General features: G+C 49.4%; 1 protein-coding gene across 1 annotated transcript in view; it reads left to right on the top strand.

The window, feature by feature from the left end:
• LOC141153867 (protein transport protein Sec23A) overlaps positions 1-27052 on the top strand; it is a 246812-nt gene that overhangs the window by 207776 nt on the left and 11984 nt on the right. The window contains exon 19 of the mRNA XM_073639099.1: positions 15695-15760. Within this exon, the coding sequence (XP_073495200.1) occupies positions 15695-15760 (66 nt within the window). The remainder of the gene's footprint in view (positions 1-15694; positions 15761-27052) is intronic.

Below are 27052 nucleotides of genomic sequence, written 5' to 3'. Positions count from 1 at the left end.
GATTTTCAGATCTAACTCAGTTTTGAAGTGATTTGAAGATAGTTTTAAGCGTTTTTCCTAGATTCCTACATGGTTTTTTTGCATCCTTTTGACTTGACAATGTCAGGTTTGGAGTAGATTTTGACAGCTGTATGAAGCGCATAGTCTGCAGCTATCATTGCGTCCAGGATAAAAGCGGGACTCACCGATAGAGAATAGACCACAATTCCAGCCTCTGTTGCTTCACTCCAGCCTCCAGTCTCCATCTGGACTGTGTTGGTAAAGAGGCCTTCAAGAAACAATGTCACATTGGTCCTACTCCAAGGATTGATGTAAGTTGTGGGGTGGCACAATGTGTCTTCATGCTCCTGCCACACTTCTTGTGGGATTTTGGACATTGTAAATCTGCTCCTCTATCCATTTACACAATGACCTTGATGGACCAACATACAGTACATGTTATGGCTTCACTGTTTATCAGGTAGACAATGAACTTACTAGCACAATTTTCAGATGAATCTATATGGCATCCATATGGCATTCACATATGAGCAGTACTGTTTTGTGTACTTAAGCCTCAGAATTGTTTTATTACAATTGTATTTTCTTACCCAATTAAAAAAAAGGAACCTGTTGCTTGGAGACACATTATTGCTGATTGTTAAACCTCTTTTGGATACAAATTTACAGCCATTTTCTATATTTGTGTAAGGACAGGATCTGTATGTAAAATCAAGAAATGTTTCCTAATTACATCCACTACCTGATAGTAGTTACAACTATATTGTGTCAGAAAAAAACACTGTTTTATTTCCTTTATAATTCTTAAGACTCCAATCCCTATAATGGTCACAAGTACTGTGTCTTATTTTTGGAATCATTCACCTGTTTTGCTGGAGCAAGGATTTTTTTCAGAATATCCATGTGCTCCCGGCCAGGAATCAATCCCAGCACATTCCGATTCACAAATGTCAGAATTTGTATAAAATACACAAACTTGTATATATTCTCCTACTGGAAGATTGCATAAAACATGATCTACGTGACGACTGGTGCCGGCAAAAAGCCGGGTCCCACTGTCTGTTCTTCTCTGATGGCACTGCTGGACATCTTCAGATTTTTACGGGATATAAGCAATCATAATGTGTTTTTCACCTGCTACACTAAGTTTTCTAGGCTGACCACTGCGCCTATGGTGACCAAATTCTTGGTGCTTCTTCAAAAGAGCTTGATCCACACATTCTTAAACCTGACTCTTTTGAAATCTTTCCTGGGAGAGATCTTAAGTACAAAGCAAGGCGAGGGGAGAGGGGTGCCATCACTTAGTTTGCATTAAATAGGTTGTCCACTACATTAACATTGATGGCCTACCCTTAGGGTAGGTCATCAATGTCTGATCGGCCAAGGTCCGACACCCGGCAACCCTGCCGATCAGTTGTTATCGGTGGCAGCGATGGCCGCCGGCTGGATGTACTCACTTGCCAAGCTTCTCCATATACTTGTAAGGCTGCTGCAGGGTTCTGCATATCCTCCTCCTATTCAAATCAATAGGAGGCAGATGTGTGACTAGCCCAGGGGAATGGGGATAACTCGGTACCCGGGCCTTTAGCCTGGCCTTTAGGGATGTCGCGGTGGTCGGCTCCCGGGCCCGTACCCTGGGGTCGCTCTTTAAAAAGGGGGTTGATATTTGTAAAGTTTATAAAAGAAAGAGTTTGTGACGCCACCTGTGGCTTCTGGTGAGGATCACCAGCACTGCGCAGGTCACCGAGGCCGATGATAAGGCAGCTTGATGGTATAGCTCCCCACAGGTAGAGCTGGGCCTCAGGGCAGGGCAGTATAGGAACGGGGATGCAGGACAAAGAGACTCCGCCGGGCCAGAGGAAGAACAGGGACGGACACAATAGTCACTTCAATACCTTTTACTGATGGAATTTCAGGCACTCCCCGGAGCACTGTAGGGTGAAGGTTGTATGTCCGGATCCTCCCCAATGAGCAGGTTTTGGGCCTCCTGGTTCTGGCTTCTGCGTAGTAAGTTTCTGACCTGCCTGGAGCTAGGCCTAACTTTGTCTCTGTCCTGCGCTGGCTGACCTTGTGGTAGGGCCTTCTCTTGGATTACACGTTCCCGACTTACGGGGCCTATGTGTCTCCTGGCTCTGGTACGTATCAGCACTTTAGCGATCCTGGGACCTGTAGTTCTCCAGGGATTCCGGTTTATCTTACTGGGTCGTGGAGATCCCGGCAAGCTTCGGACCCGGTGTCCGGTAACTGATTCGGGGTGAGCTAGGTAAGCTCCTCTGCCCCCTATGTACTAACTCTCCACTCGCCTTCGGCCTCACTCGGGGCCCTCAATAGGCTACTCACACTAACGGCAGCTTGCCGCGTTTCACCGATCTTATGGCGCCGGCACACCTAAAGCTCACCTCTCTGAGCTACAACTGAGTCTGGACTCCACTCTGTATTCAGGCTTGCACCAACTGAACTCTCAGAGGAATTGCTCCACTGCAGACTGACCTGTTTCTGTGTCTCGCTCTGCAGGAGCTCATCAACAGACTAACTGCTGCCTGGCTCCACCTTCCCTTTTATATCTCCCTAACGGGCTCCCTCTGGTGGTCTGAGGTGGAAGGTGGAGATGTGTGAATGGTTATGGGGGCCTCTTGTGGAGGAATCCTTCAATACACCCTTCTAGGATTTGTGATACCAAGCACAGCTGGGCTTCACATTCTCCCCTAGTTAAACTCAGCACTCCCGGGCTGAAGTACATTTTATAAAAACAGTAACAATAGGAAACATAAGCAATACTAGAACATTCTTCCCTTTATGGGAGGCACGAATCTTAAATGTTACATAACCAAACAAATACAAAGCGTCCTCAGAATCCAAGTCTCTTGTGGTGAGGTTCCCAAAAAGGATGTCCATCTCACAAGGTAGAGTACTTTGGTGGTTTTGAGGGACCTGTCCTAAACCTTCTACGTAGGCCCTGGGGTGGCTGCAGGGCATGAAGATCCCGAGTTGGACCTCCAAACGAGCCACTCCAGACAGGTTTTTCTTCTGAGGTCACCTGAAAGGGCACTCCAGGGAGCGCAATTATATACATAAAGAGTTTTTGGGCTGCACACAGTCCTCAGCCACGCAGTTCATTATGTGAATAAAGAATTAATAGGAAAAAGCACAAATTAATAAACGTATGCATGAAAACACACAATTATGCAGTACATTACAATTTAATACACAATACCCCAGGGGTAACTATATATATTTTCAGAAACTTTGACTATTTACTGAGTGTACCTAACTGGAGGTTTACCTCTTGTGCTGCGTACTGATCTGCGTAGTGCAATAGGTGGTGGGGTGTCAGTGTCTATATCCTCAGTTACTCTACCAGTTCTACGCGTAACCAAGTTGTAAAACTGCCTTAACCTCTCTCTTGGACTGGCAAGTCTACCATTGGCTGGGCCCTCTTGCTCTGCTCCTGCCGGGGATCCTTCATCCGGGGATACTTCTTGAGCTGGCTCTTCTACAGCACTTAAAGGTTCAACTTGCTGTGGAGGGTTTTCTGGCTGTTCATAGAATTGGAGTACTGGAATGATTACTGCACCTCCTATTTGAGGCCAATCCGCTGGGAAGTCTCCCAGGTCAGTGTGGATCACTGTTTCTTTAGGTTCTTCCTGGTTTGTGAGAGACACTTCTTCCTGAGTTTTTAGTAGATGTGGACACAATTTTAGATGGTCCCTGGACACTGTAGCAGATGTTTTTCCTCCATCACGACTGATTATACAGGTCTTTTTGTTGTCAAACCTTGACGGTAACACAGTGTAGGGGTCTTTTTCCCACTGGTCGTCGAGTTTGTGGTTGCGTCTTTTCCTTTTTAGTACTGTTTCACCAGGTGTGAAAGGTTCTGCTGGTGCGTTTTTGTTGTATTGAATTTCCTGTTTTTCGCTCACCCGAGTAAGACTGTCCTTGACACAAGCTTGTACTCTTCTGTACTGCTCTGGTCTGGTGGTGTCCCAGTCCTCAGTGGTCATATCAGCTTCAGGTTCAACAACACCAAGCTCCAGATCCATGGGCAGCTTTCCTGGCCTTGCCCGAATGAGATATGCCGGAGTGCAATTGGTGGAACTTACTGGTATATGATTGTACAGATCCACTAAGTCTGGTAGTAGGTCTGGCCACTGGTTTCTCTCCTCAAGTGGTATGGTCTTTAGCAGGTCGATGATGATGTTGTTCATCTTTTCACAGAGACCGTTTGTCTGTGGGTGGTACGGTGTAGTTCTTATCTTTTTACACCCGTACAGATGGCAGAACTCCTTGAACTACTCAGCCTCAAAGGCCGGGCCTTGGTCCGTCAGCACCTGCTCAGGGTAGCCATGGGGTCTGCAGAAATACGCTTGGAACGTTTTTGCTGCTGTCTCTGCCGTCAGGTCTTTGACGGGGGCGACCACCAGGAAACGTGAGTAATGATCCACCATAGTCAGAGCATAGGTGTACCCTGACCTGCTGGGGGAGAGCTTGACATGGTCCAGGGCCACGATCTCCAGAGGTCGAGTCGTCTTGATGGGCTGCAGGGGTGCCTTCTGGCTGCTGAAGTCTTTTCTTCTTAGGCCACAGGGCCCACAGTCCCGGCACCACCTCTCAATGGAGCTGCGCATTCCTACCCAGTAGAATCGACACTTCAGCAGGGTTTCTAGCTTTTTCCAGCCAAAGTGCCCCGCCTGATCGTGGTAAGCTTCTAATACCATTTGGATGTCTGTCTTCGGGACCACTATCTGCCATACCATCTCATGAGTTTTTGGATTGACGTACCTCCGGCACAGCTTCTCACGGTAAATAAACAGCCGGCTCCTCTCGTTCCACAGCTGCTTTGCTTGCAGAGACGCATCTTTCTCCAGAGAGGCACCTTCTTGGGTTATCAGCTGTTTAATACGGCTGACAACCGGGTCAGTGTCCTGGGTCTCTTTCCAGCTGTGGTGAGGCAGGGGGCTTAACGTCTTTCCACGCGGCTTCCTAGAGGCTCTCTGCTCATGGATCATCCCATTCCGGTGAAAGGCAGGTAGCTCAATCTCTTCCAAGTCATCCACTTCTTCCTCCGTGTCTGACTGGTGAGGCATCCTAGACAGGGCATCGGCGTTGGCGTTCTTGCGGCCCGCCCAGTATTTAATTGTAAATTGGTAATTTGACAGCCGAGCCATCCATCGTTGTTTCAGAGCCCCCAACTTAGCTGTTTCAAGATGGGTCAAGGGGTTGTTATCAGTAAAGACAGTGAACTTGCTGGAGGCCAGATAGTGCTTGAACCGCTCGGTGATGGCCCAGACCAAGGCCAGAAACACCAACTTGAAGCTGCTATAGTTCTCTGGGTTCCTCTCAGTCGGGCGGAGCTTCCTGCTTGCATACGTGATGACTTTCTCCTGCCCATTCTGCTTCTGACTCAAGACAGCTCCCAGTCCTTCGTTGCTGGCATCTGTATACAGCAGGAACGGTTGGTTGTAGTCAGGGTAGGCTAGGATCTCATCACCTGTCAGGATCTCCTTCATCTCCTGAAATGATTCAGCTTGTTCTTTACCCCAGTGGAATGGAGGGTTTTTGCCTTTGGGAGACTGCCCTACCAGGAGGTCTTGCAGAGGAGCTGCTTTCTTTGTATAGTCCTTTACGAACCTCCGGTAGTATCCTACTAGTCCCAAGAACTGGCGCACCTCCTTGAGGTTCTTCGGCTCCGGCCATTTCTGGATGGCAGTGACCTTCTCCGGGTCTGGTGCTACCCCTTCCGGACTGACAATGTGCCCCAGGTACTGTACCTTCCTCTTGAGCAAGTGGCACTTCGAGGGCTTCAACTTCATCCCGGACAGTGACTCAAATACCTCTGCCAGGTGTTTCAGGTGGTCCTCGTACGTTCTGGAGTACACAATTACATCGTCCAGGTAAAGTAACACAGTCTCGAAGTTGCAGTGTCCCAGGCAGCACTCCATCAATCTCTGGAACGTTCCGGGGGCATTGCAGAGTCCAAACGGCATACTGTTGAACTCGCAGAGTCCCATCGGGGTGGTAAAGGCCATCTTCTCCCGATCCTCCTCAGCCACAGCGACCTGCCAGTACCCACTAGTGACGTCAAGGATAGAAAAGTAATTTGCAGACTTTAAGGCAGCTAGGGACTCCTCTATGCTTGGCAAAGGGTATGCATCTTTATGTGTAATGCGATTTACTTGACGGCAATCTACACACATTCTCATGCTCCCATCCTTTTTCCTAACCAGCACTAGGGGAGCCTCCCATGGATTACAACTATCCCTAATTACTCCCGCCTTCCTCATGTCATGCAGCATTTCTTTTGCCTTCTGGTAGTGAGCTGGGGGTATAGGCCTATAACATTCTTTAATTGGAGAATGGTTGCCTGTGGGGATATGATGTTGAACCCCCTTAACCCTCCCGAAGTCAAGTGGATGTTTACTGAACACCTGCGAGTATTCTTGAACCACCCGGTGTACACCCTGTTTTTGATGGGCAGGAGTGGTGTCTGTCCCAACTTGGAGCTGCTGACACCAATCACCACCTGGGTTGCAGGGTCATTATCCTCCACTTCATCTGGTGAGGTTAAGGACTCCGCCTCATGGATACAGTTGTTGTTGACAGCATGTAACTTGGCAACAGTGGCATAACGTGGCAGTTTAACCTCATCTTCCCCTAGGTTAAGAAGACGGGCAGGCACCCTCCCATTACGTACATCTACCACTCCCCTGGCAGTTAAGAGCGTGGGTCTGTGCTCAGAGCAAAGGGGTTCTACTACCGCCTGGTAGCTCTGTCCTCTAAGACCTATGGCAGCTCTACACCAGATAAGCATTTCACTCATTCGGGGAACGACAATGGGCATTGGGTCTGTTACCCTCACGTTACCGATTTCGCCATCTGTTAACTTTACTTGCTGTTGACACATCTGGACGCGGATCTCTCTCTGCAGCGCCCTCCTCTGTCTCGGTCTGGCAGTGTCAGCGATCTGTTGGAGCAAGAACACAACCTCTCCCAAACAGTTACCAACAACATTAGTGCCTAGTACCATATATGGGTTGCTGTCATCAGGGTTAGTCTCCACTACAATTAGTCCCTGGTCCTTCAGCTCCACTCTCCCCACCTTTACAGTCACATTCTTAACCCCGAGTAGGTTAAGGGGGAGTCCATTTGAAGCATATACAGACAAATTTGGAGCTGGCGGACATAGGTCGTCCATGGACCAGAACCTCTTGTAGAGGACTTCAGGCATGATGGTTACCTGAGATCCTGTGTCCAGCAGGGCATGCATCGGGATCCCGTCCAATACAATGGACAGGAAAGGTCTTCCTCCGACGAACCTGTTGTACCAGTCTGATGGGCCTGGTGAGTCTACTCCTGGGTGTCGGCCCTCGGACCCAGGGTTTTCTCGTTTAAAGGACACTTCTGGGCGAGGTGTCCGGTCTTGCGGCATCGGTAGCAGGTTGGTTCCCTCGGTGGACGGCGTTGGTCACTGGTCCTCGGCGAGGGTGGTGTTGGCCTCCTCCTCCTCCGCATCCAGGGGACATCCTCAGGGCTGTCGGCTAGCAGGATTTTCCCTCCTTCCTCAGGCTCCGTCCGCAGCTGCAGAGCACTCAGCACAGTGGTCAGGGTTTTGCTCAACTGACGCACCTCAGAGCGCAGACTATCCAGTTCTTTAGGGGACGTTGCTGGAACCTTAGCTTCAGCAGCCACTGGGGACAAGGTAGGTGTAGCAGGCTCTGGGGCAACCCCACCCTGGTAACGTTGGATGTCATTTCTTTCCAGGGGCTGCAGTCCTTTTATAGCCATGTCCTTGAGATTGTCAAAGGTGGCATCTGGATGATCCAGGGACCACCAACGCACAGTCCTGCTCTCCTCTGGAGACCTCAGTCCCCGGACAAACTGTTCCTTCAGCATTTTGTTCTCACTCTCAACGCTGGCTGGGCTAACCTGGTTCAGAGCCCGCAGGGCCCCTTGAAGACGCCAGGCATAGTCCCGAACATTGTCCTCTGGTTGTTGGAAGCAGCTGTAGAACCTCATCCGGAGATCCGCCTCAGTAAGGTCCTCAAATACAGTCTGTAGTTTTTGGAATATTGCGGACACTGACTCCTGGTCTGCGACCGACCATGTTTCCACTTCCCGTTCCGCAGCATCGGTCAGTTGTCCTAATACAACGGTAGCTCTTTGTTTGCCGGTCATAGAGTACATGTCTAAGATACCACATATCTTCCGTTTGAATCCAGACAGGGTATCTGGTTTGCCGTTGTACTGGGGGAGCCACTTTGCTCCAGGAATGTACGGTAAAGTCATAGGAATAACAGGTGTTACTGACCCTGCTGGTGGAGCGGCGGCTTCGGCCTGCCCATTATCGGGCGCGGGCTGAACTTCAGGGACGTGGACCGGTAGGTCGGCATTCTGCTGCTCGACGGACATCTTAGCGCCCCCTTAGTTAACCGTGGCCTACCTTCTGGTTTTTCTTCCGGTTGGCCGCAGCTCCGCAGGTGACGGTTGTCTTCAGGACCTTGCGTCGTTTGCGTCCTACGTCAGAGCGTTCAGCGATGCTCCTTTCAGGACCTGGCGCTTCCTGATTTGACGTAGAGGCGTGGGGCGTGTCCGGGACTTTGCGCTCTTTTGCAGGTACGCCCCTTATTTTCCCGCGGTTACGCCCTTCTTCCCGCTCAACGGCCCAACAATGGCGGCTATCTTCACCACAACTTTACGTACACAGTTCAAAATAAAGGCGCACAGTACCCGGTGGCAACGGGCAAAACACTTCGTCGTTGCAGCGGGCACACATTCCTGTTCGTGACGCCAGGAAAGAGATGACTAGCCCAGGGGAATGGGGATAACTCGGTACCCGGGCCTTTAGCCTGGCCTTTAGGGATGTCGCGGTGGTCGGCTCCCGGGCCCGTACCCTGGGGTCACTCTTTAAAAAGGGGGTTGATATTTGTAAAGTTTATAAAAGAAAGAGTTTGTGACGCCACCTGTGGCTTCTGGTGAGGATCACCAGCGCTGCGCAGTCCACCGAGGCCGATGATAAGGCAGCTTGATGGTATAGCTCCCCACAGGTACAGCTGGGCCTCAGGGCAGTATAGGAACGGGGATGCAGGACAAAGAGACTCCGCCAGGCCAGAGGAAGAACAGGGACGGACACAATAGTCACTTCAATACCTTTTACTGATGGAATTTCAGGCACTCCCCGGAGCACTGTAGGGTGAAGGTTGTATGTCCGGATCCTCCCCAATGAGCGGGTTTTGGGCCTCCTGGTTCTGGCTTCTGCGTAGTAAGTTTCTGACCTGCCTAGAGCTAGGCCTAACTTTCTCTGTCCTGCACTGGCTGACCTTGTGGTTGGGCCTTCTCTTGGATTACACGCTCCCGACTTACGGGGCCTATGTGTCTCCTCGCTCTGGTACGTATCAGCACTTTAGCGATCCTGGGACCTGTAGTTCTCCAGGGATTACGGTTTATCTTACTGGGTCGTGGAGATCCCGGCAAGCTTCAGACCCGGTGTCCGGTAACTGATTCGGGGTGAGCTAGGTAAGCTCCTCTGCCCCCTATGTACTAACTCTCCACTCGCCTTCGGCCTCACTCGGGGCCCTCAATAGGCTACTCACACTAACGGCAGCGTGCCGCGTTTCACCGATCTTATGGCGCCGACACACCTAAAGCTCACCTCTCTGAGCTACAACTGAGTCTGGACTCCACTCTGTAGTCAGGCTTGCACCAACTGAACTCTCAGAGGAATTGCTGAGTCACTGAGCTCCACTGCAGACTGACCTGTTTCTGTGTCTCACTCTGCAGGAACTCATCAACAGACTAACTGCTCTCTGTCGACTCCAGTCTAGACTCACTGCTGCCTGGCTCCACCTTCCCTTTTATATCTCCCTAACGGGCTCCCTCTGGTGGTCTGAGGTGGAAGGTGGAGATGTGTGAATGGTTATGGGGGCCTCTTGTGGAGGAATCCTTCAATACTCCCTTCTAGGATTTGTGATACCATGCATAGCTGGGCTTCACATGTGCAGTACAAGCACCAGTCATGACAAGTAGATGGAGCAGCTCTGCAAGTGAGTACTTCTGGCTGGCGGCCACCAGCGGTATCTTTCCAGAGATATACTGGATCGAGCAGACACCTTTGCCACCTGTCCTCCGCGTCCCCCTGGACCCCATATACAATGGTGGTAAGCATCTGGTGAACCTGGGTTTGGTTTAAACATTTTTCTGCGCTCCACTTGGAATATATAGCCTTATTCTATCCAGTATATCTCTGGAAAGATACCACACTATGTATATGGACTCTTTGTAGCTTGGGTATGATATGCCCTTGCAGGTGGGACTGCGTTTTTCTTCCAGCACATTGCACTTTCTTGTCATGCATTATATTTATATTATGGATATATTAACCGCTTCGCGACTGCCCACTATAGATAAACGTCGGCGCTTGCTGGGCTCTGTGCAGCGCCGACGTTTAAAAACGGTGGGCGGTCTCGCAGCGCTCAGGACCCCCAGGGTCCTGCAAGCGCTGTGTTTGCGGTGCAGAGCGATAGCTCTGACGGGGGACATCATCGGGACCTGATTGGATCAGGTCCCAATGATGTTAACCCTTTGCTATGTTCTATATGCCGCGATCTATAGTGATCGCGGCATATAGAAGATAGACAGAGGAGAGGGGGTCTTCTTACTTACCTCTCCGAAGACCCCTGATACCTTCCAGGACCTGACGTTGCTATGGCAGCTGGAGGTCACATGACCGCCTCCAGCTCTGCCATATATGGTGTCCTGCCTGGCTCAGCCTGCAGCTGAAGCCTGGCAGGAGACTCTGACTATGAAACAGTCAGCGAAGATCTCTTGTAATGTAATACATGTCTATTACATTACATGAGATCAGTGATCAAAAAAATAAAAATTAATGTCCCATACAGGGACTAAGTAAAAAGGTTAAAAAAAAGTAAAAAAAAAATGTTTTTAAACTGTTAAAAAAAATCACAAAATAAATAAAAATAAATAAATAAAATATTAAACCAATAAATCCATATATTTATGCAAAAACAAAAAAAGTACACATATTTGGTGTCGCCACGTCCGAAACAACCCGATCTATAAAACTGTCACACTAATTAACTCCTTCTGTGCACACCGTAATAAAAATAAATAAAAAACGGAGCAAAAAAATATGCTTTTTCATCATATCGCCAAAGAAAAAGTGGAGAAAAATGCGATCAAAAAGCAAAATGGAAATAAAAATGGTACCGCTGAAAACGTCATCTTGTTCCGCAAAAAAAAAAGTCGCCATACAGCTCCATCAGCCGAAAAATAAAAAAAGTTATAGCTCTCAGAATAAAGCAATGCAAAAAAAATATTTTTTCTATAAAATTGTTTTATTGTGTAAAAGCGCCAAAACATAAAAAAAATATACAGTAAGTGTAGTATCGCTGTAAACGTACTGACCCGAAGAATAACGCTGCCTGATCACTTTTACCACATGCAGAACGGCATAAAAAAAACCTCAAAAAACAATTCCTGAATTGTTGGTTTTTGTTAATTTTACCTCCCAAAAAACGGAATAGAAAGCGATCAAAAAATGTCACGTACCCAAAAATGGTACCAATAAAAATGTCAACTCGTCCCGCAAAAAACAAGCCATCACATGACTCTGTCGGCCGAAATATGGAAAAATTATAGCTCTCAAAATATGGCGATGCAAAAACTAGATTTTGCAAAAAAAAGCGTCTCTTAGTGTGTGACAGCTGTCAATCATAAAAACCCGATATAAATCTGGTATCTTTGTAATCGCACCGACCCGAAGAATAAAGTAATCTCATCACTTATACCGCACGAGGAGCGGCGTAAAAAATAAATAAAACCAATTCTTCACCTGCTACTGATTTGTTTATTATGTCTCCCAAAGATCGCAGTAAGGCTCTGCCCACATTTATCCTGCGCTCTGCGCTGAGCACTTACACCAGAGTTTCCGTGTAAATCTCTGAAATACGTGATTCAGCCGGAACCCATGATGGAAGATTCCCTGTAATGAGGCAGATATAGGCCACTGTGGATGCCGTCTGGCCTGTGATCCCACGGTGTCATTTGTTTTAGGCGTGCATAAAAGTGCGGTTGGCCACAGTTTTGTGCACTTCTGAAAAAAAGGACACCGCTACACAGAGGCCAGACGGTGTCCAGAGTAACTCTGCTGCCTCATTACAGTGAATGGATCCTGCAGGGGTTTCATCTGAATTACATCACTTGGAAAATTAGATGGAAACCCCGATGTAAGTGCTCAGCCTAGAGCGCCGGATAAATGTTACGTAAAATGTTCCCAATAAAAGCTTCAACTCAGTCCTCAAAAAAAGCTAGTCCCCACTCAGGTCCGTCATATGTTAAAAATATAAGGGACTTCCAAGTTACTGGTAGCAGAAAGGCTCTGGAAAAGCAAAATGGCCCTTGCCCCCCAAAAGAAATTCAGAAAATTTTGTGCTCCCAAATCCAAATGCCTATTCTACAATAATTTGTTCTCCAATTGTCAAATAGCGCTCCGTCCCCCCCAGATCTCGCCGTATGGCTGAGCGGTACGATACAGCCACATATGGGGTATTGACACTTTTAGAAGAAATTGTGTGACACATTTCGGCACCATTTTTACCCGTTGCCCTGTGTGAAAATGTAAAATCTGAGGGTAAAACATTTTTTTGTGGTAAAAATATAATTATGCATTTTTCACTGCCCAATGGTATAAATTTAAAAATTAAAAAATACTCACTACTTCCCTAGATGAATTCCTTGAGAGGTGTAGTTTACAAAATGGGGTCATTTGTGGGGGTTTCTGCTGTTTCGGCATGTCAGCGACTCTTCAAATGTGACATGGTGTCTGCTGCCTATCCCAGCCAACATAGCGCTCCTTTCTCTTCCGAACCCTGCCGTACACCAAAGCAGTGGTTTTCCCCCACATATGGGGTATCGGCGTACTCAGGAGAAATGGCACAACAAATTTCATGGTGCAATTTATCCTGTTACCCTTATGATAATGCAAAATTAGGGAATGAAAAACATCTTTTGTGGGAAAAATGTGAAAATTTTATTTTTACGGCTCAATATTATAAACTTCTGTGAAGCAGCTGGGGGTGCAAGGTGCTCACCACACATCTAGATAAGTTCCCTAAGGGGTCTAGTTTCCAAAATGGTGTCACTTGTGGGGGGTTTCCACTGATTAGGCACATTAGGGGCTCCCCAAATGTGACATGGCGTCTGCTAATTATTCAAACAAATTTTACATTCAAAAAGTCAAATGGCGCTCCTTCCCTTCCGAACCCTGCAGTGTACCCAAATAGTGGTTTTCCCTTACATATGGGGTATCAGCGCGCTCAAGAGAAATTGCACAAAAAATTTTGGGGTCCATTTTTTCCTGTTACCCCTGCGAAAATAAAAAAAATTGGGTCTAAAGTAACATTTTTGTGAAAAAAGTTAAATGTTAATTTTTTTCTTCCACATTCCAAAAATTCCTGTGAAGCACCTGAAGGGTTAATAAAGTTCTTGAATGTGGTTTTGAGCACCTTGAGGGGTGCAGTTTTTAGAGTGGTGTCACTTTTGGGTATTTTCTGTCATAAAGAGCCCTCAAAGTGACTTCAAATGTGATGTGGTCCCTAAAAAAATGGTTTTGTAAATTTTGTTGGAAAAATGAGAAATCGCTGGTCAACTTTTAACCCTTATAGCTCCCTAACAAAAAAAAATTTTGGTTCCAAAATTGTGCTGATGTAAATTAGACATGTGGGAAATGTTATTTATTAACTATTTTGTGTGACATATCTCTCTGATTTAAGGGCATGAAAATTCAAAGTTTGAAAATTGCAAAATTTTCAAAATTTTTGTCACATTTCAGTTTTTTTCACAAATAAACGCAAGTGATATCATGAAGTACAATATGTCACAAAAAAAAACTGTCTCAGAATCAGCGGGATCCATTGAAGCGTTCCAGAGTAATTACCTCATAAAGTGACAGTGGTCAGAATTGTAAAAATTGGCCCGGTCACGAAGGCAAAAACAGGCTCTGGCGCGAAGTGGTTAATGGAAGTTAGTTACAGATTGACTAAATAAAACTGTAACTTTTTATGCCATTTTGTACTCAGGTTTTTTTCTTTTCTAAAAACAATATTGTAATTAGTCATGGCAATATTTTATTAAAGCTCAGGTCTCAAAAAATAAGCCCTCACCCAGCCCCATATCCTGAAAAATGAAAACGTTATAGGTCTCGGAAAATGGCCCGTGTCATTTGATTTCCTTCCTCAGGGCAGGGACACACGGGCCGTATAACTCGTGCGATGATGATCGCATTGCACTGAATGGACTGACCTGAGTATGACAGCATGATGGATTTCTATGTAGCTGTCAAGCTTAGGTCAGGAGCGGTGCCGGCCAGTACCAGGTTTACCATGCCATCCTCGGATGTGAAATACGGCAGTGTGTCCCTGCCCTTACTGTGCTACTGGCCCCTATTTAAATGTTTTTTTTTGTACACAATTGTACTTGGGTGCCATCTAGTGGCTATACCATATTACTACATTCAGATCTTTTGAATGAATTTTTATTTGTGGATGACTAACTTTAAGCCATTAATTTTACTAAATCTTCTTTTGCTACCCCATTACCTATGACATTTATGTGTCTTTCACGTTATCACATTTTTTGTGTCCTCACCATGTGACCTACTACTAATTTTTGGTCTGATTACTTATTGTAATGTTGCCTATTAATTCTTTTGACTTTTTCAATAAAATGTAATTTTTAATTAAATAGGCTTTTTTTTACTATTTCATATATATTTTGGGGTCAACATACTCCATTTTTCGTCTTTTTGCTTCCTAACTGTATTGGGAGTTCTCTATATACCTTTTGGGATTATGGTCCCTGGTATTTTTATATTCAGTACATGTTTGGTGTCTATGCACTCGTATTGACCTAGAGAAGTAAATTGCCAGATCAGTTTTACCATATATTGAACATGGTAAATAAAAAACCCAAAAAAACATTGTGGAGGTGCAATTTCACTGCACTTGGAATTGTTTTCCCCGTTTTCCAGTACACTATGTGGCAGAATGAAAATAAAAAAAAAGTTATGGCTCCTGGAAGAAAGGGAGGATAAAACGAAAACGGAAAATCACCAGGGGGTGAATGGGTTAAAATAAAATGGTGCTGCCGGCTCTCATCTTTTACAGTGATCGTCCCCATGATTTGCTGCTCTAGACCACATATAGCTCTATATTAGGGGAAAAAACCCTTCCCTGCCTCCACATATGGCACTAGGGGCATTTTTTAAAATTAAATTAAACATTTTTTCCATTTGCAGGAAGCAGAGAATTACAGGATCCGACTATCTATAATAATTCAGGTTTTATTGCCACCACAACTCAGTTTGTAGGTCAGTTTGGGGGATGGGGGATGGTTAATTAAGTTGGGGAAAGAGGTGACAGAACGGCCAGTGATGAGCAATATAATGAATAATATCTTGTGAATGGATAACAATAAACTGTCTATATATGTAAGAATCGTGTAGAACATGAAAGAAGGAAGCAAGGCGAACATCTTCCTCCTGATTGCTAGACATGTATATTATTATCTGACCCACGCTTTGTGTTTTAACTTGACACTTTTTCACAGATAATGATACCCAAGAAAACACATGATTATAAAATACTATATTGGACTTCTAATCTACTTTTGTTTTATTTTCCAGGCACGCTTTCTGCTTTCAAAAGTGAACCCTTCCCAGACTCATAGCAATATGTATGGCTGGGGACAGGTCAGTATTTATACAGATCTGTGATTTTTTTTATTCGTCCAGTGAATAATATTTTAGTGTATTAAAGGGAACCTGTGAGCTGATACATGCTGCCCACCGCCCCGGCAGCACGAGTCCCAGACCAGCTACTGCACTACAAACATATGTTTTACTCTAAAAGAATAACCTAGTATAAAACATGGACGAGGACAAGGTGATTAGTCCAAGAGGCATGTCCTCTCAGGTTTCTCTGGCTAGATTGACAGGTCTATTCTGCATCATGTCAGTCTTGTAAGGTGTAACGGGTCTGGGAGGCGGAACCTCTGAGCTACTATACAAGGGGGCTGTCCTTGTAAGGGAGCGGGTGGCGACCAGGGAAGACTGGCAGGAAGTCACAGCAGGTGACCGGGGCAGTCTCTGAGTGAACGGGCTGGAGGTCACGGCAAGTGACCGGGGCAGTCTCTGGATGAACGGGCAGATGGTCACGGCAAGTGACCGGGGCAGTCTCTGAATGAACGGGCAGATGGTCACGGCAAGTGACCGGGGCAGTCTCTGAATGAACGGGCAGATGGTCACGGCAAGTGACCGGGGCAGTCTCTGAATGAACGGGCAGATGGTCACGGCAAGTGACCGGGGCAGTCTCTGGGTAAAGGGTTGGTACGACCTGTGGCGGCTGATGATAGACGTGAGCTCCCAGGTGAGCAGGCGAGAGTCTCTGGATGAACGGGTGGTCACAGCATGTGACGGCGGAGCCTCCAGGAAGACCAACAGACAGGCGGCAGATGAGCGCTCCCAGGTGAGCGGGCAGAAGTCTCTGGACAGGCGGGTGGTCACAGCACGTGACGGCAGAGCCTCCAGGTAGGCTAGCAGACAGGCAGCAGATGAGCGCTCCCAGGTGAGCGGGCAGGAGTCACTGGACAGGCAGGTGGTCACAGCACGTGATGGCGGAGCCTCCAGGTAGGCTAGCAGGCAGGTAGCAGATGTGTGCTCCCAGGTGAGCAGGCAAGCTGGTCCATAGACAGACTGACAGGAGTTGGAAGGCAGACCGTCGGACCTCAGGCAAGCAGGCAGGTGGCTGAAGTGCGCTCCCAGGTGAGCGGACAGGCTGGTCCTTAGACAGACTGACAGGAGTAGTTAGGCAGACCGTCGGACCTCAGACTAGCAGGCAGGTAGCAGATAATCAGGCAGGAATAAGACAGCAAGCTGGCAGGTAACTGGCAACGGGACCTGAGGGCTGAAGCAGAGTAGTGAACAGTGCAACAACATTGCTCGGGCACCTCCATTTTGGAGGAGGTGCCTTATATATGGTGAAGTCCTCCGGCCATTGGCCGGGGACTCCTTAGGACGGCGCGCGCGGCCCCTTTAAGAGGGAGGGAGAGCGCGCGCGCGCGCCCTAAGCACAGTGGCCGGGAAGGAGCGCGCGCTGCCAGCAGAGCGGGATGAGGACGCCGGGCACGGAGCAGAGAGGTGAGGGGAACAGCGTCCCTGCCTAGCAGAGGGCAGGGACGCCGGCGCTACAGTACCCCCCCCTTTAGGCCCCCCCTTTTTTAGGCCAGACAGAAATTTAGCTAGGATAAGAGGGGCATGGATGTTCTCCCGGGGCTCCCACGTTCTCTGCTCAGGACCAAACCCCCTCCAATCTACTAGAAAAAAGGTCTTTCCTCTTACCCTTTTGGTGGCAAGAATGTTCTCTACCTCAAACTCGTCCTCAGCAGAAACCGGAGCAGGAGGCGTACCTGTAGACTTGGAAAAAGAGTTAAGTACCACAGGTTTGAGGAGAGATACATGGAAGGAGTTAGGGATCCGTAAGTTGGCCGGGAGTTTCAATTTATAGGCCACCGGGTTGATCTGACTGATGACCTCCAGAGGACCGATGAACCGAGGCCCTAACTTGTAAGAAGGTATCTTGAGTCGGACATATTTAGATGAGAGCCAGACTTTATCTCCAGGACGAAATTGTGGAGGATCCAGGCGTTTTTTGTCAGCGTGTCTTTTCATCCGTTCGGACGACTGAAGGAGTGCGGATCGGGTACTCTCCCAAATGGAGGAAAATTTGCTAACGAGAGATTCCGCAGCCGGGTTGTCCACAGAGGTGGAGACAGGAAAAGGAATCCGAGGATGCTGACCGAAGACTACAAAAAACGGGGATTTGGAGGAGGATTCGCTCTCGTGATTGTTATAAGAGAACTCGGCCCATGGTAGGAGATCCACCCAGTCTGAATGATGGGCATTAACGAAGTGCCGGAGGTAACTGGTCAGGTTCTGATTGATCCGCTCCACTTGACCATTGGACTGTGGGTGGTAAGCGGAAGAGAAGTCCAGGGTGACGTCTAGCAGTTTACAAGTGGCTCTCCAGAAACGTGAGGTGAACTGTACCCCACGATCCGACACGATGTGGAGGGGCAGGCCATGAAGACGGAAGATGTGGCGGATAAAGTCTTTAGCCAGCTCGGGTGCAGACGGGAGGGCTGGCAGGGGAATAAAGTGAGCCATCTTGGAAAAGCGATCAGCGACCACCCAAATGACCGTACAACCGGCGGAGACGGGGAGATCAGTTATGAAGTCCATAGCAATATGCTGCCAGGGGGCAGCAGGCACAGGAAGCGGAAGGAGGCGACCGGCTGGCAGGTGTCTCGGGACTTTGTTGCGGGCGCAGGACACACAGGCAGAAACAAAGTCTATTACGTCCTTGTGCAGGGTAGGCCACCAGTAGTGCCGGGCAATAAGCTGGAGGGTCTTTTTCTGACCGGCGTGGCCAGCTAGTTTAGACGAATGGCCCCAGTGTAGGATCTTCTTCCGATCAGGTACTGAAACAAACGTCTTACCGGGAGGGAGACGATTTAGACTCACGGGAGCCACCTGCATTACTCTGGCGGGATCGATGATATGTTTAGGTTCTTCCTCGAGATCGGACACCAGAAAGGATCGGGACAAGGCGTCTGCTTTGACGTTTTTGTCAGCCGGGCGAAAATGAAGAACAAAATCAAAGTGAGCAAAAAACAAGGACCACCGGGCTTGGCGCGGGTTAAGTCTCTGGGCATGCTGGAGGTAAGCCAAGTTCTTGTGGTCAGTGTAAATTATTACCGGGTGAAGAGCCCCCTCGAGTAGGTAACGCCACTCCTCCAACGCCAGCTTGATGGCCAATAACTCTCGGTCTCCTATGGAATAGTTGCGCTCAGAAGAGGAGAAGAGTTTGGAGAAGAAGCCACAAGTTACCATTCTCCCGGAAGATGATTTTTGAGTAAGTACCGCTCCGGCTCCAGAGGAGGAGGCGTCAACTTCCAGGAAGAACTGCTTGTTGCCGTCCGGGCGATGCAGCACCGGGGCGGAAGAGAAGGCCTGTTTTAGGGAAAGAAAGGCCTCCTCTGCTTCGGGCGGCCACTCTTTGGGATTAGTACCCTTACGGGTGAGCGCGTAAATTGGGGCAGTCCGGGAAGAGAAGTGTGGTATGAAGAGGCGGTAGTAGTTAGCGAAGCCCAGGAATCGCTGAATGGCCTTCAACCCCTCCGGTCGAGGCCATTTCTCGATGGCAGACAGTTTCTCTGGATCCATTCGTAGGCCGGTCTGAGAAATAATGTAGCCCAAAAACGGAAGCGAGGTCTGCTCAAAGAGGCACTTCTCGTATTTAGCGAAGAGGTGATTCTGCCTGAGCCTGAGCAGGACCTGACGAACGTCCCTCCGGTGAGTCTGGAGATCCGGAGAGAAGACCAAGATGTCGTCCAGGTACACCACTACGCAGGAGTAGAGAAGGTCCCGGAAGATGTCATTGACCAACTCTTGAAAGACGGCAGGAGCGTTACAGAGACCAAAGGGCATTACCAGATATTCATAGTGGCCGTCCCGGGTGTTGAATGCCGTCTTCCATTCATCCCCCTGACGGATACGAACCAGGTTGTACGCCCCACGGAGGTCCAGTTTGGTGAAGATTCTAGCCCCCCTCAGACGATCAAATAACTCCGGAATGAGCGGAAGGGGGTACTTATTCTTCACCGTGATCTGGTTAAGGCCTCTATAGTCTATATAGGGACGGAGAGAGCCGTCCTTCTTTTTGACGAAAAAGAAGCCTGCTCCCGCCGGGGAGGTAGATTTCCGGATGAATCCCCTGGCCAGATTCTCCTCAATATATTCGGACATCGACCGGGTCTCAGCAGCGGATAATGGATAAATTCGCCCACGGGGAGGAGTAGTACCAGGTAACAGGTCGATAGGGCAGTCGTATGGTCTATGAGGGGGTAGTGTCTCTGCTTCCTTTTTATTAAAGACATCAGCATAAGACCAATAAGGAATCGGAAGTCCAGGTAGATTAGCTGGGGTAGGAGAAGGACGGACGGGAACCAGACAGGTCTTATGGCAGTCCTGTCCCCAGCGAAGGACTTCTCCGGTCTGCCAGTCAAGCACGGGTGCATGTCTCTGGAGCCAAGGTAGGCCTAGCAAGAGGGCGTGGGAGAGTCCAGGCAGAACATGAAAGGAGATACTCTCAGAATGCAGCATTCCCACCTGCAGAGTAATGGATTCGGTGATGAGTTGGATGGGGCGTGGTAAGAGACCCCCATCCACGGCAGCAACAGACAAGGGTATAGCCAGAGGTTTGGTGGGGATGCGGTATTTCTCTACCAGGGACTGTGAAATAAGATTCCCGGCTGCTCCAGAGTCAAGTTGGGCTAGTTCGAAATAACGGTTCTCCCCGCAGACGATTGAGACTGACAGCAGCAGAGATGGAGAGGATTTATTCTTGTCTAGGTCGACCTCTCTGAGCGACACAGACACAGGCGTTTCCCGACCTCTCCGGGCAGGTACGGATCCGGTGCTCCTTACTGCCACAGTAGAAGCAGCTCCCCTCGGCACGGCGTAAGTCCTGACGGGTTTTGACCATCTTGGTCTGGTCGACCTGCATAGGCTCAGGAGAGTGTACCTGGGTAGAGACGGAGGGAGTGACGGGTTTCTGAAAAGTAGGAGCTAGACGTGGTAACCTCCTCTCACGGGTGACCTCTTTGGCACGCTCCTGGAACCGTAGGTCAATCCGGGTGGCAAGAGTTATTAGGTCATCGAGAGTGGTAGGGATGTCCCGACCGGCAAGTTCATCTTTAATACGGCCGGACAGACCCTCCCAGAAGACGGATACCAGAGCGTCTTTATCCCAGGCCAGCTCCGAGGCAAGGGTACGGAACCGTATGGCATATTGGCCCACGGTGAGACTTCCCTGACGGAGGCGTAGCAGTGATGATGCAGATGAGGTCTTCCGTCCGGGTTCGTCGAAGACTTTCCGGAAAGCCGTGAGAAAAGCAGGCAAGTTGGACACCAGGGGGTCTCCTCTCTCCCATAGAGGATTTAGCCAGGCCAGGGCCTCCCCGGTGAGATGGGACATGATGAATGCAATTTTGGCTCGGTCGGAGTTAAACTGGTGGGACAATAGTTCAAAGTGCAGGGTGCACTGATTTATGAAGCCCCGAGCCTGGGCCGAGTCGCCTCCGAAGCGAGGAGGTGCAGAAAGCCGGGGTCCGGGGTAGGATACCATGGTATTAGTGGGCAGCGGAGCTGCCGGATTGCGAGACATGGCACTGGCGGAGGTTGCTGGTGGAGCAGTCAGAGTGTCCAGGCGAGTATTGACATTCCGCAGGTGACCCAGGATGGACTCCTGTTGGGACCTTTGACGGGACAGTTCATGACACAGGTCCGAGCGCGAGGGAGCTTGGGTGCCACCGGGTTCCATGGCCCGAGCAAACTGTAACGGGTCTGGGAGGCGGAACCTCTGAGCTACTATACAAGGGGGCGGTCCTTGTAAGGGAGCGGGTGGCGACCAGGGAAGACTGGCAGGAAGTCACAGCAGGTGACCGGGACAGTCTCTGAGTGAACGGGCTGGAGGTCACGGCAAGTGACCGGGGCAGTCTCTGGATGAACGGGCAGATGGTCACGGCAAGTGACCGGGGCAGTCTCTGAATGAACGGGCAGATGGTCACGGCAAGTGACCGGGGCAGTCTCTGAATGAACGGGCAGATGGTCACGGCAAGTGACCGGGGCAGTCTCTGAATGAACGGGCAGATGGTCACGGCAAGTGACCGGGGCAGTCTCTGGGTAAAGGGTTGGTACGACCTGTGGCGGCTGATGATAGATGTGAGCTCCCAGGTGAGCAGGCGAGAGTCTCTGGATGAACGGGTGGTCACAGCATGTGACGGCGGAGCCTCCAGGAAGACCAACAGACAGGCGGCAGATGAGCGCTCCCAGGTGAGCGGGCAGAAGTCTCTGGACAGGCGGGTGGTCACAGCACGTGACGGCAGAGCCTCCAGGTAGGCTAGCAGACAGGCAGCAGATGAGCGCTCCCAGGTGAGCGGGCAGGAGTCACTGGACAGGCAGGTGGTCACAGCACGTGACGGCGGAGCCTCCAGGTAGGCTAGCAGGCAGGTAGCAGATGTGTGCTCCCAGGTGAGCAGGCAAGCTGGTCCATAGACAGACTGACAGGAGTTGGAAGGCAGACCGTCGGACCTCAGGCAAGCAGGCAGGTGGCTGAAGTGCGCTCCCAGGTGAGCGGACAGGCTGGTCCTTAGACAGACTGACAGGAGTAGTAAGGCAGACCGTCGGACCTCAGACTAGCAGGCAGGTAGCAAATAATCAGGCAGGAATAAGACAGCAAGCTGGCAGGAATCTGGCAGGTAACTGGCAACGGGACCTGAGGGCTGAAGCAGAGTAGTGAACAGTGCAACAACATTGCTCGTCACCTCCATTTTGGAGGAGGTGCCTTATATATGGTGAAGTCCTCCGGCCATTGGCCGGGGACTCCTTAGGACGGCGCGCGCGGCCCCTTTAAGAGGGAGGGAGAGCGCGCGCGCGCGCCCTAAGCACAGTGGCCGGGAAGGAGCACGCGCTGCCAGCAGAGCGGGAGGAGGACGCCGGGCACGGAGCAGAGAGGTGAGGGGAACAGCGTCCCTGCCTAGCAGAGGGCAGGGACGCCGGCGCTACATAAGGTAGGCGGTTTTGGCAGCATGAATCAGCTGACAAGTTCCCTTTAACAGGTATTTTCACCAGACATTGATGGCAGGTCCACAGGACCTTCAACTATCTCTGTAATGGGAACCCCTCTTTCTGCCTGGCGGGGGCAGCTCATAGGCATCACATGAAGGTTAAGAATAAATAAAGAGATGTCTGCACATGTCGAGCATGCTTGTGGATAAGCACAGAGGTGGATTAAGAGTAGCAAGGGCTCCGGGCAGTTTAGAAGGCGTGCCCCCCCCCCACACACACACACACACCTGATGTATCACATGTCACATGATCCCCTGTGATAGATCATGTGATAGTTCACGTGAAATTAATTTTGCACAATATTAATTATAATATTTTTTTTTAGGCTGTGTGCCCACTATTCATTTTTTAAGCGTTTCCGCAGCGACAATTCCGCTGCAGAAACACTTAAAAAACGCTTGGTAGAAGGCCTGCCATGTTCCCCAATGATAATCCGCATGTGCTGTGCACATGCTGCGGAAATTTCCACTGCGGATTATCATTGCGGAAAAATCCGCAGCATTACCAATTATTCTGCGGAAGCGCCGCCATTGACTTGCATTGGAACGCATGGAATCCGCATCACTGGATCTATACGTGCAGAATCCATGCGTTTCAATGTGCGGATGGTACCCGGGTTTGGAGAAGAGGAGACTCTCCTCTGGACCCGGGTACCATAGAACCTGTAAAAAAAGAATAAAATAAAAAATAAATATTATGCTTACCTTCTGATGGCCCCCAGTGTCTTTATCCGATGCGTCCTGGCTTGCCGGTTGCTCACGATGGTCTGAAAAGGACCTGCCGTGACGTCATTTAGTCATGTGACGGGTCACGCGACAGCTAACGTCGGCAGGCCATCAGAAGGTAAGTATATATTTTTTATTTTTTACCATTCTTTTACAGTCACACTATATAAATCCATGCTGGTTGCTGGTTGCATGGATTTATATAGTGTGACCAAGTTGTTAAGCACTTAAGCGTTTGTCAACCCGCATGCGGAAATGCATGTGAAGAACGCTTCACTTCCGCATGTCCCTGGCAGGAAAAACGCATGTACAATCCGCATGTACAATCCGCATGCATTTTTTTGCCAGGGAGATGCAGAAACGCTCAAAAAAAATCCAGAGCATTTCTGCTTCGAGGGCACATAGCCTTACATTAATTGTATGACTCAATATGGAGCACACGTAGCCATCTATACACAGCAAGAGGCCGCACGTAGCCATCTATACACAGCAGGAAGCTGCTCGTAGCCATCTATACACAGCAGGAGGCCGCACGTAGCCATCTATACACAGCGGGAGGCCGCACGGTGCCATCTATACACAGCAGGAGGCCGCACGTAGCCATCTATACACAGCAGGAGGCCGCACGGTGCCATCTATACACAGCAGGAGGCCGCACGTAGCCATCTATACACAGCGGGAGGCCGCACGTAGCCATCTATACACAGCGGGAGGCCTCACGTAGCCATCTATACACAGCGGGAGGCCGCACGTAGCCAGCTATACACAGCAGGAGGCCGCGCGGTGCCATCTATACACAGCAGGAGGCCGCACAGTGCCATCTATACACAGCATGAGGCCGCACGTAGCCATCTATACACAGCAGGAGGCCGCACATAGCCAGCTATACACAGCAGGAGGCCGCACGGTGCCATCTATACACAGCAGGAGGCCGCACATAGCCATCTATACACAGCAGGAGGTCGCTCGGTGCCATCTATATACAGCGGGAGGCCACACGTAGCCATCTATATACAGCGGGAGGCCGCACATAGCGATCTGTACACAGCGGGAGGTCGCACAGCGTCATCTACACACAGCAGGAGGCCACATGTAGCCATCTATACACAGAGGGAGGCTGCACGTAGCCATCTATACACAGCGGGAGGCCACACGGCACCATCTATACACAGCGGGAGGCCGCACGGCGCCATCTATACACAGCGGGAGGCCGCACGCAGTCACGCACACACAAACATATACAGACATATACATACACGCATAAACACATTTGAAACACAAAAATACATATAAACAGACATCACACAATGATATCTGCCTGCACACACACACACACACTCAATCACACATACACACACTCACTCTCACACATACACACTCTCTCACTTACACACACTCACTCTCACACATACACACTCTCTCACATACACACTCTCTCACACTGACACAGACTCACCATCCGCCGGCTCGGCTTCAGTCCTGCTTCTTTCCGTTGCAGCACTACAGGCCGGGCGCGCACTGCGTGACGTCACAGTTAGGAGACACGGGCCGCGCACAGGGCCGTGTCTCCTAGCAGTAACGCGGCCGGGCCACCACAGGGAAGTTAACAGCTGCAGTGCTGGCCCGGCCGGAGAAGAAGCAGCGTCCGTGCGCCGCTGCTGGGGGAGTGGTCCGGGGCCCCCCCTGCCACTGTCTGCCAGTATGTGCCGCGGCGCTGCACATATAATGAGGGCAATCTGGCCATAGACGCCCCGGGCCCCCTGGAGGCCCGAGGCCCCGGGGCGGTAGCCCAGATTGCCCTCATTTTAATCCGCCTATGGATAAGCAATAAGGCTTGGGTAGATGGCGATTTTACCCACTGCACGAGTCAGATGGCCAAATTTTGCTTTGTGCGGCTACTAAATTGCAGCCTACCATGACTAACAAGTCACAAAAAATCCAACTGGTCCTTACTATTAGCTTGATACAGTTCTTGTCGCAGTACAGCCACGCTCACCTGCATTATGCTGCAGCGTAGCATATATGACCGCTCAATCTGTGTCATGAAAAAAGACTGTCTAGCCACAGCTTTACTGTCTAGGGTGAGAATCTCTTTTTAAATAATGTTACATATAGCAAAATTTCTGCAACAATGAGTAAAGTTAAGGGAATGCTATGTTTGTAATTACTTTTTTTATTTTATTTTTTGATATATATAAAGAGTAATAGCTAAGCTTTAGTTAAAGAAGCACTCCTCCTCCCTTCAAAGTTTCCATCCTCTTAATATATTACAATCATCATATTATATAGCACTGTGTACTTACAATTGCTCATTTTGCCTTTCTACCCAGTTAATTCTACTCTTTTCTCTGCTCTATGAAAAAAACAGGAAGTCTCTTGTCCCTGCAGGACTCCTTCCCCTCTTCAGCTCCTGACCCAGCTGATCCCTTCTCTGTCCAGGGCCTTTTGCAGTGACTCATGACTTATGCAGGGAAAATTGACCTCCTGTTTCTACATAGACCTTAGAATGATTCAGCTAGCCAGATTTTAATCACATGATGCCACAGACCTAATGGAAAGGAGAAGAATTAACTGGGTAGAAAGGCAAAATGAGCAATTTTAAGTACACAGTGCTATAAAATATGATGATTGTAATATATTAAGAGGATAAAAACTTTGAAGGGAGGAGGAGGAGTGCTTCTTAAATAAAGCTTAATATCCAACTGCCATTTCAGTAAAATTTTCAGTGGCATGTCTGTTTTTCATTTCAGCTATTTCTAGCTCGTCCCTCCTCCTTCCCTTTTTTATGGAAAAATAAAATGAAAAAAAGGTTAGATAAGTTGAAAAGGTTGTCCGGGACTTTAACATTAGAGACTTACCCTTAGAATAAGGTAATCATTGTCTGATTGTTGTGGTGCGGCACCCCTGCCTATTAGAGAAGTTGTCCACTACTTTATATGAACCCCCAATGTATCCCCCCGGGGCCCAGAAGTGTTTTTGTAAATACCTTGCGGTGCCTTTTCTGCCTGTGAGTGGCGCTATCGCTGGCCGCTCAGAAGGATCACGTGACCCGTCACTGATGTCACGTCAAGTGAGGCGTGACATCGGTGACGCGTTCCCCGCGGTGGACGCTGGGCTGTTGGCGGGATTGCCCAGCATGTCACACCCAGTATCCACCGCTCGCTTTCCCAATGAATGGGGAGAGACAGAGCGCGCGGTGGATGCCGGGTGTGACGTGCTGGGTAACCCCGCCCACAACCCAGCAGCCACCAGTGGAACACGGAAGAGGGACATTCGGCTACAGCCTGGACTTGTCGTGACGTCAGCGGATGTGTTACGGGTCCGTGTGGTGGAACCTCTGTGCCGAGGTGCAAGGAGGGACCCAGAGGGGCGTGACTAAGTATCAACCCTAACCGACCCTGGTCAGACCTCTGCTAACGACTCCGTGACCAGGGAGGATCCGGGCAGAGGGACCAGGTGCTACTCTGGGGACGACCTTGTAAGAGAGCAGGTGGCTCCCATGAGTCAGATGGCTGGGACTGACCTGTATGACGGATGGACACGGCAAGCAGGCGGAAGTCTCTGGTAGCTG

This window comes from Phyllobates terribilis, unplaced genomic scaffold (assembly GCF_046119375.1).
Source record: "Phyllobates terribilis strain yellow unplaced genomic scaffold, ASM4611937v1 Scaffold_7__3_contigs__length_470593459, whole genome shotgun sequence".
Taxonomy (NCBI): domain Eukaryota; kingdom Metazoa; phylum Chordata; class Amphibia; order Anura; family Dendrobatidae; genus Phyllobates; species Phyllobates terribilis.
This window is presented reverse-complemented; position numbering and strand designations above follow the sequence as displayed.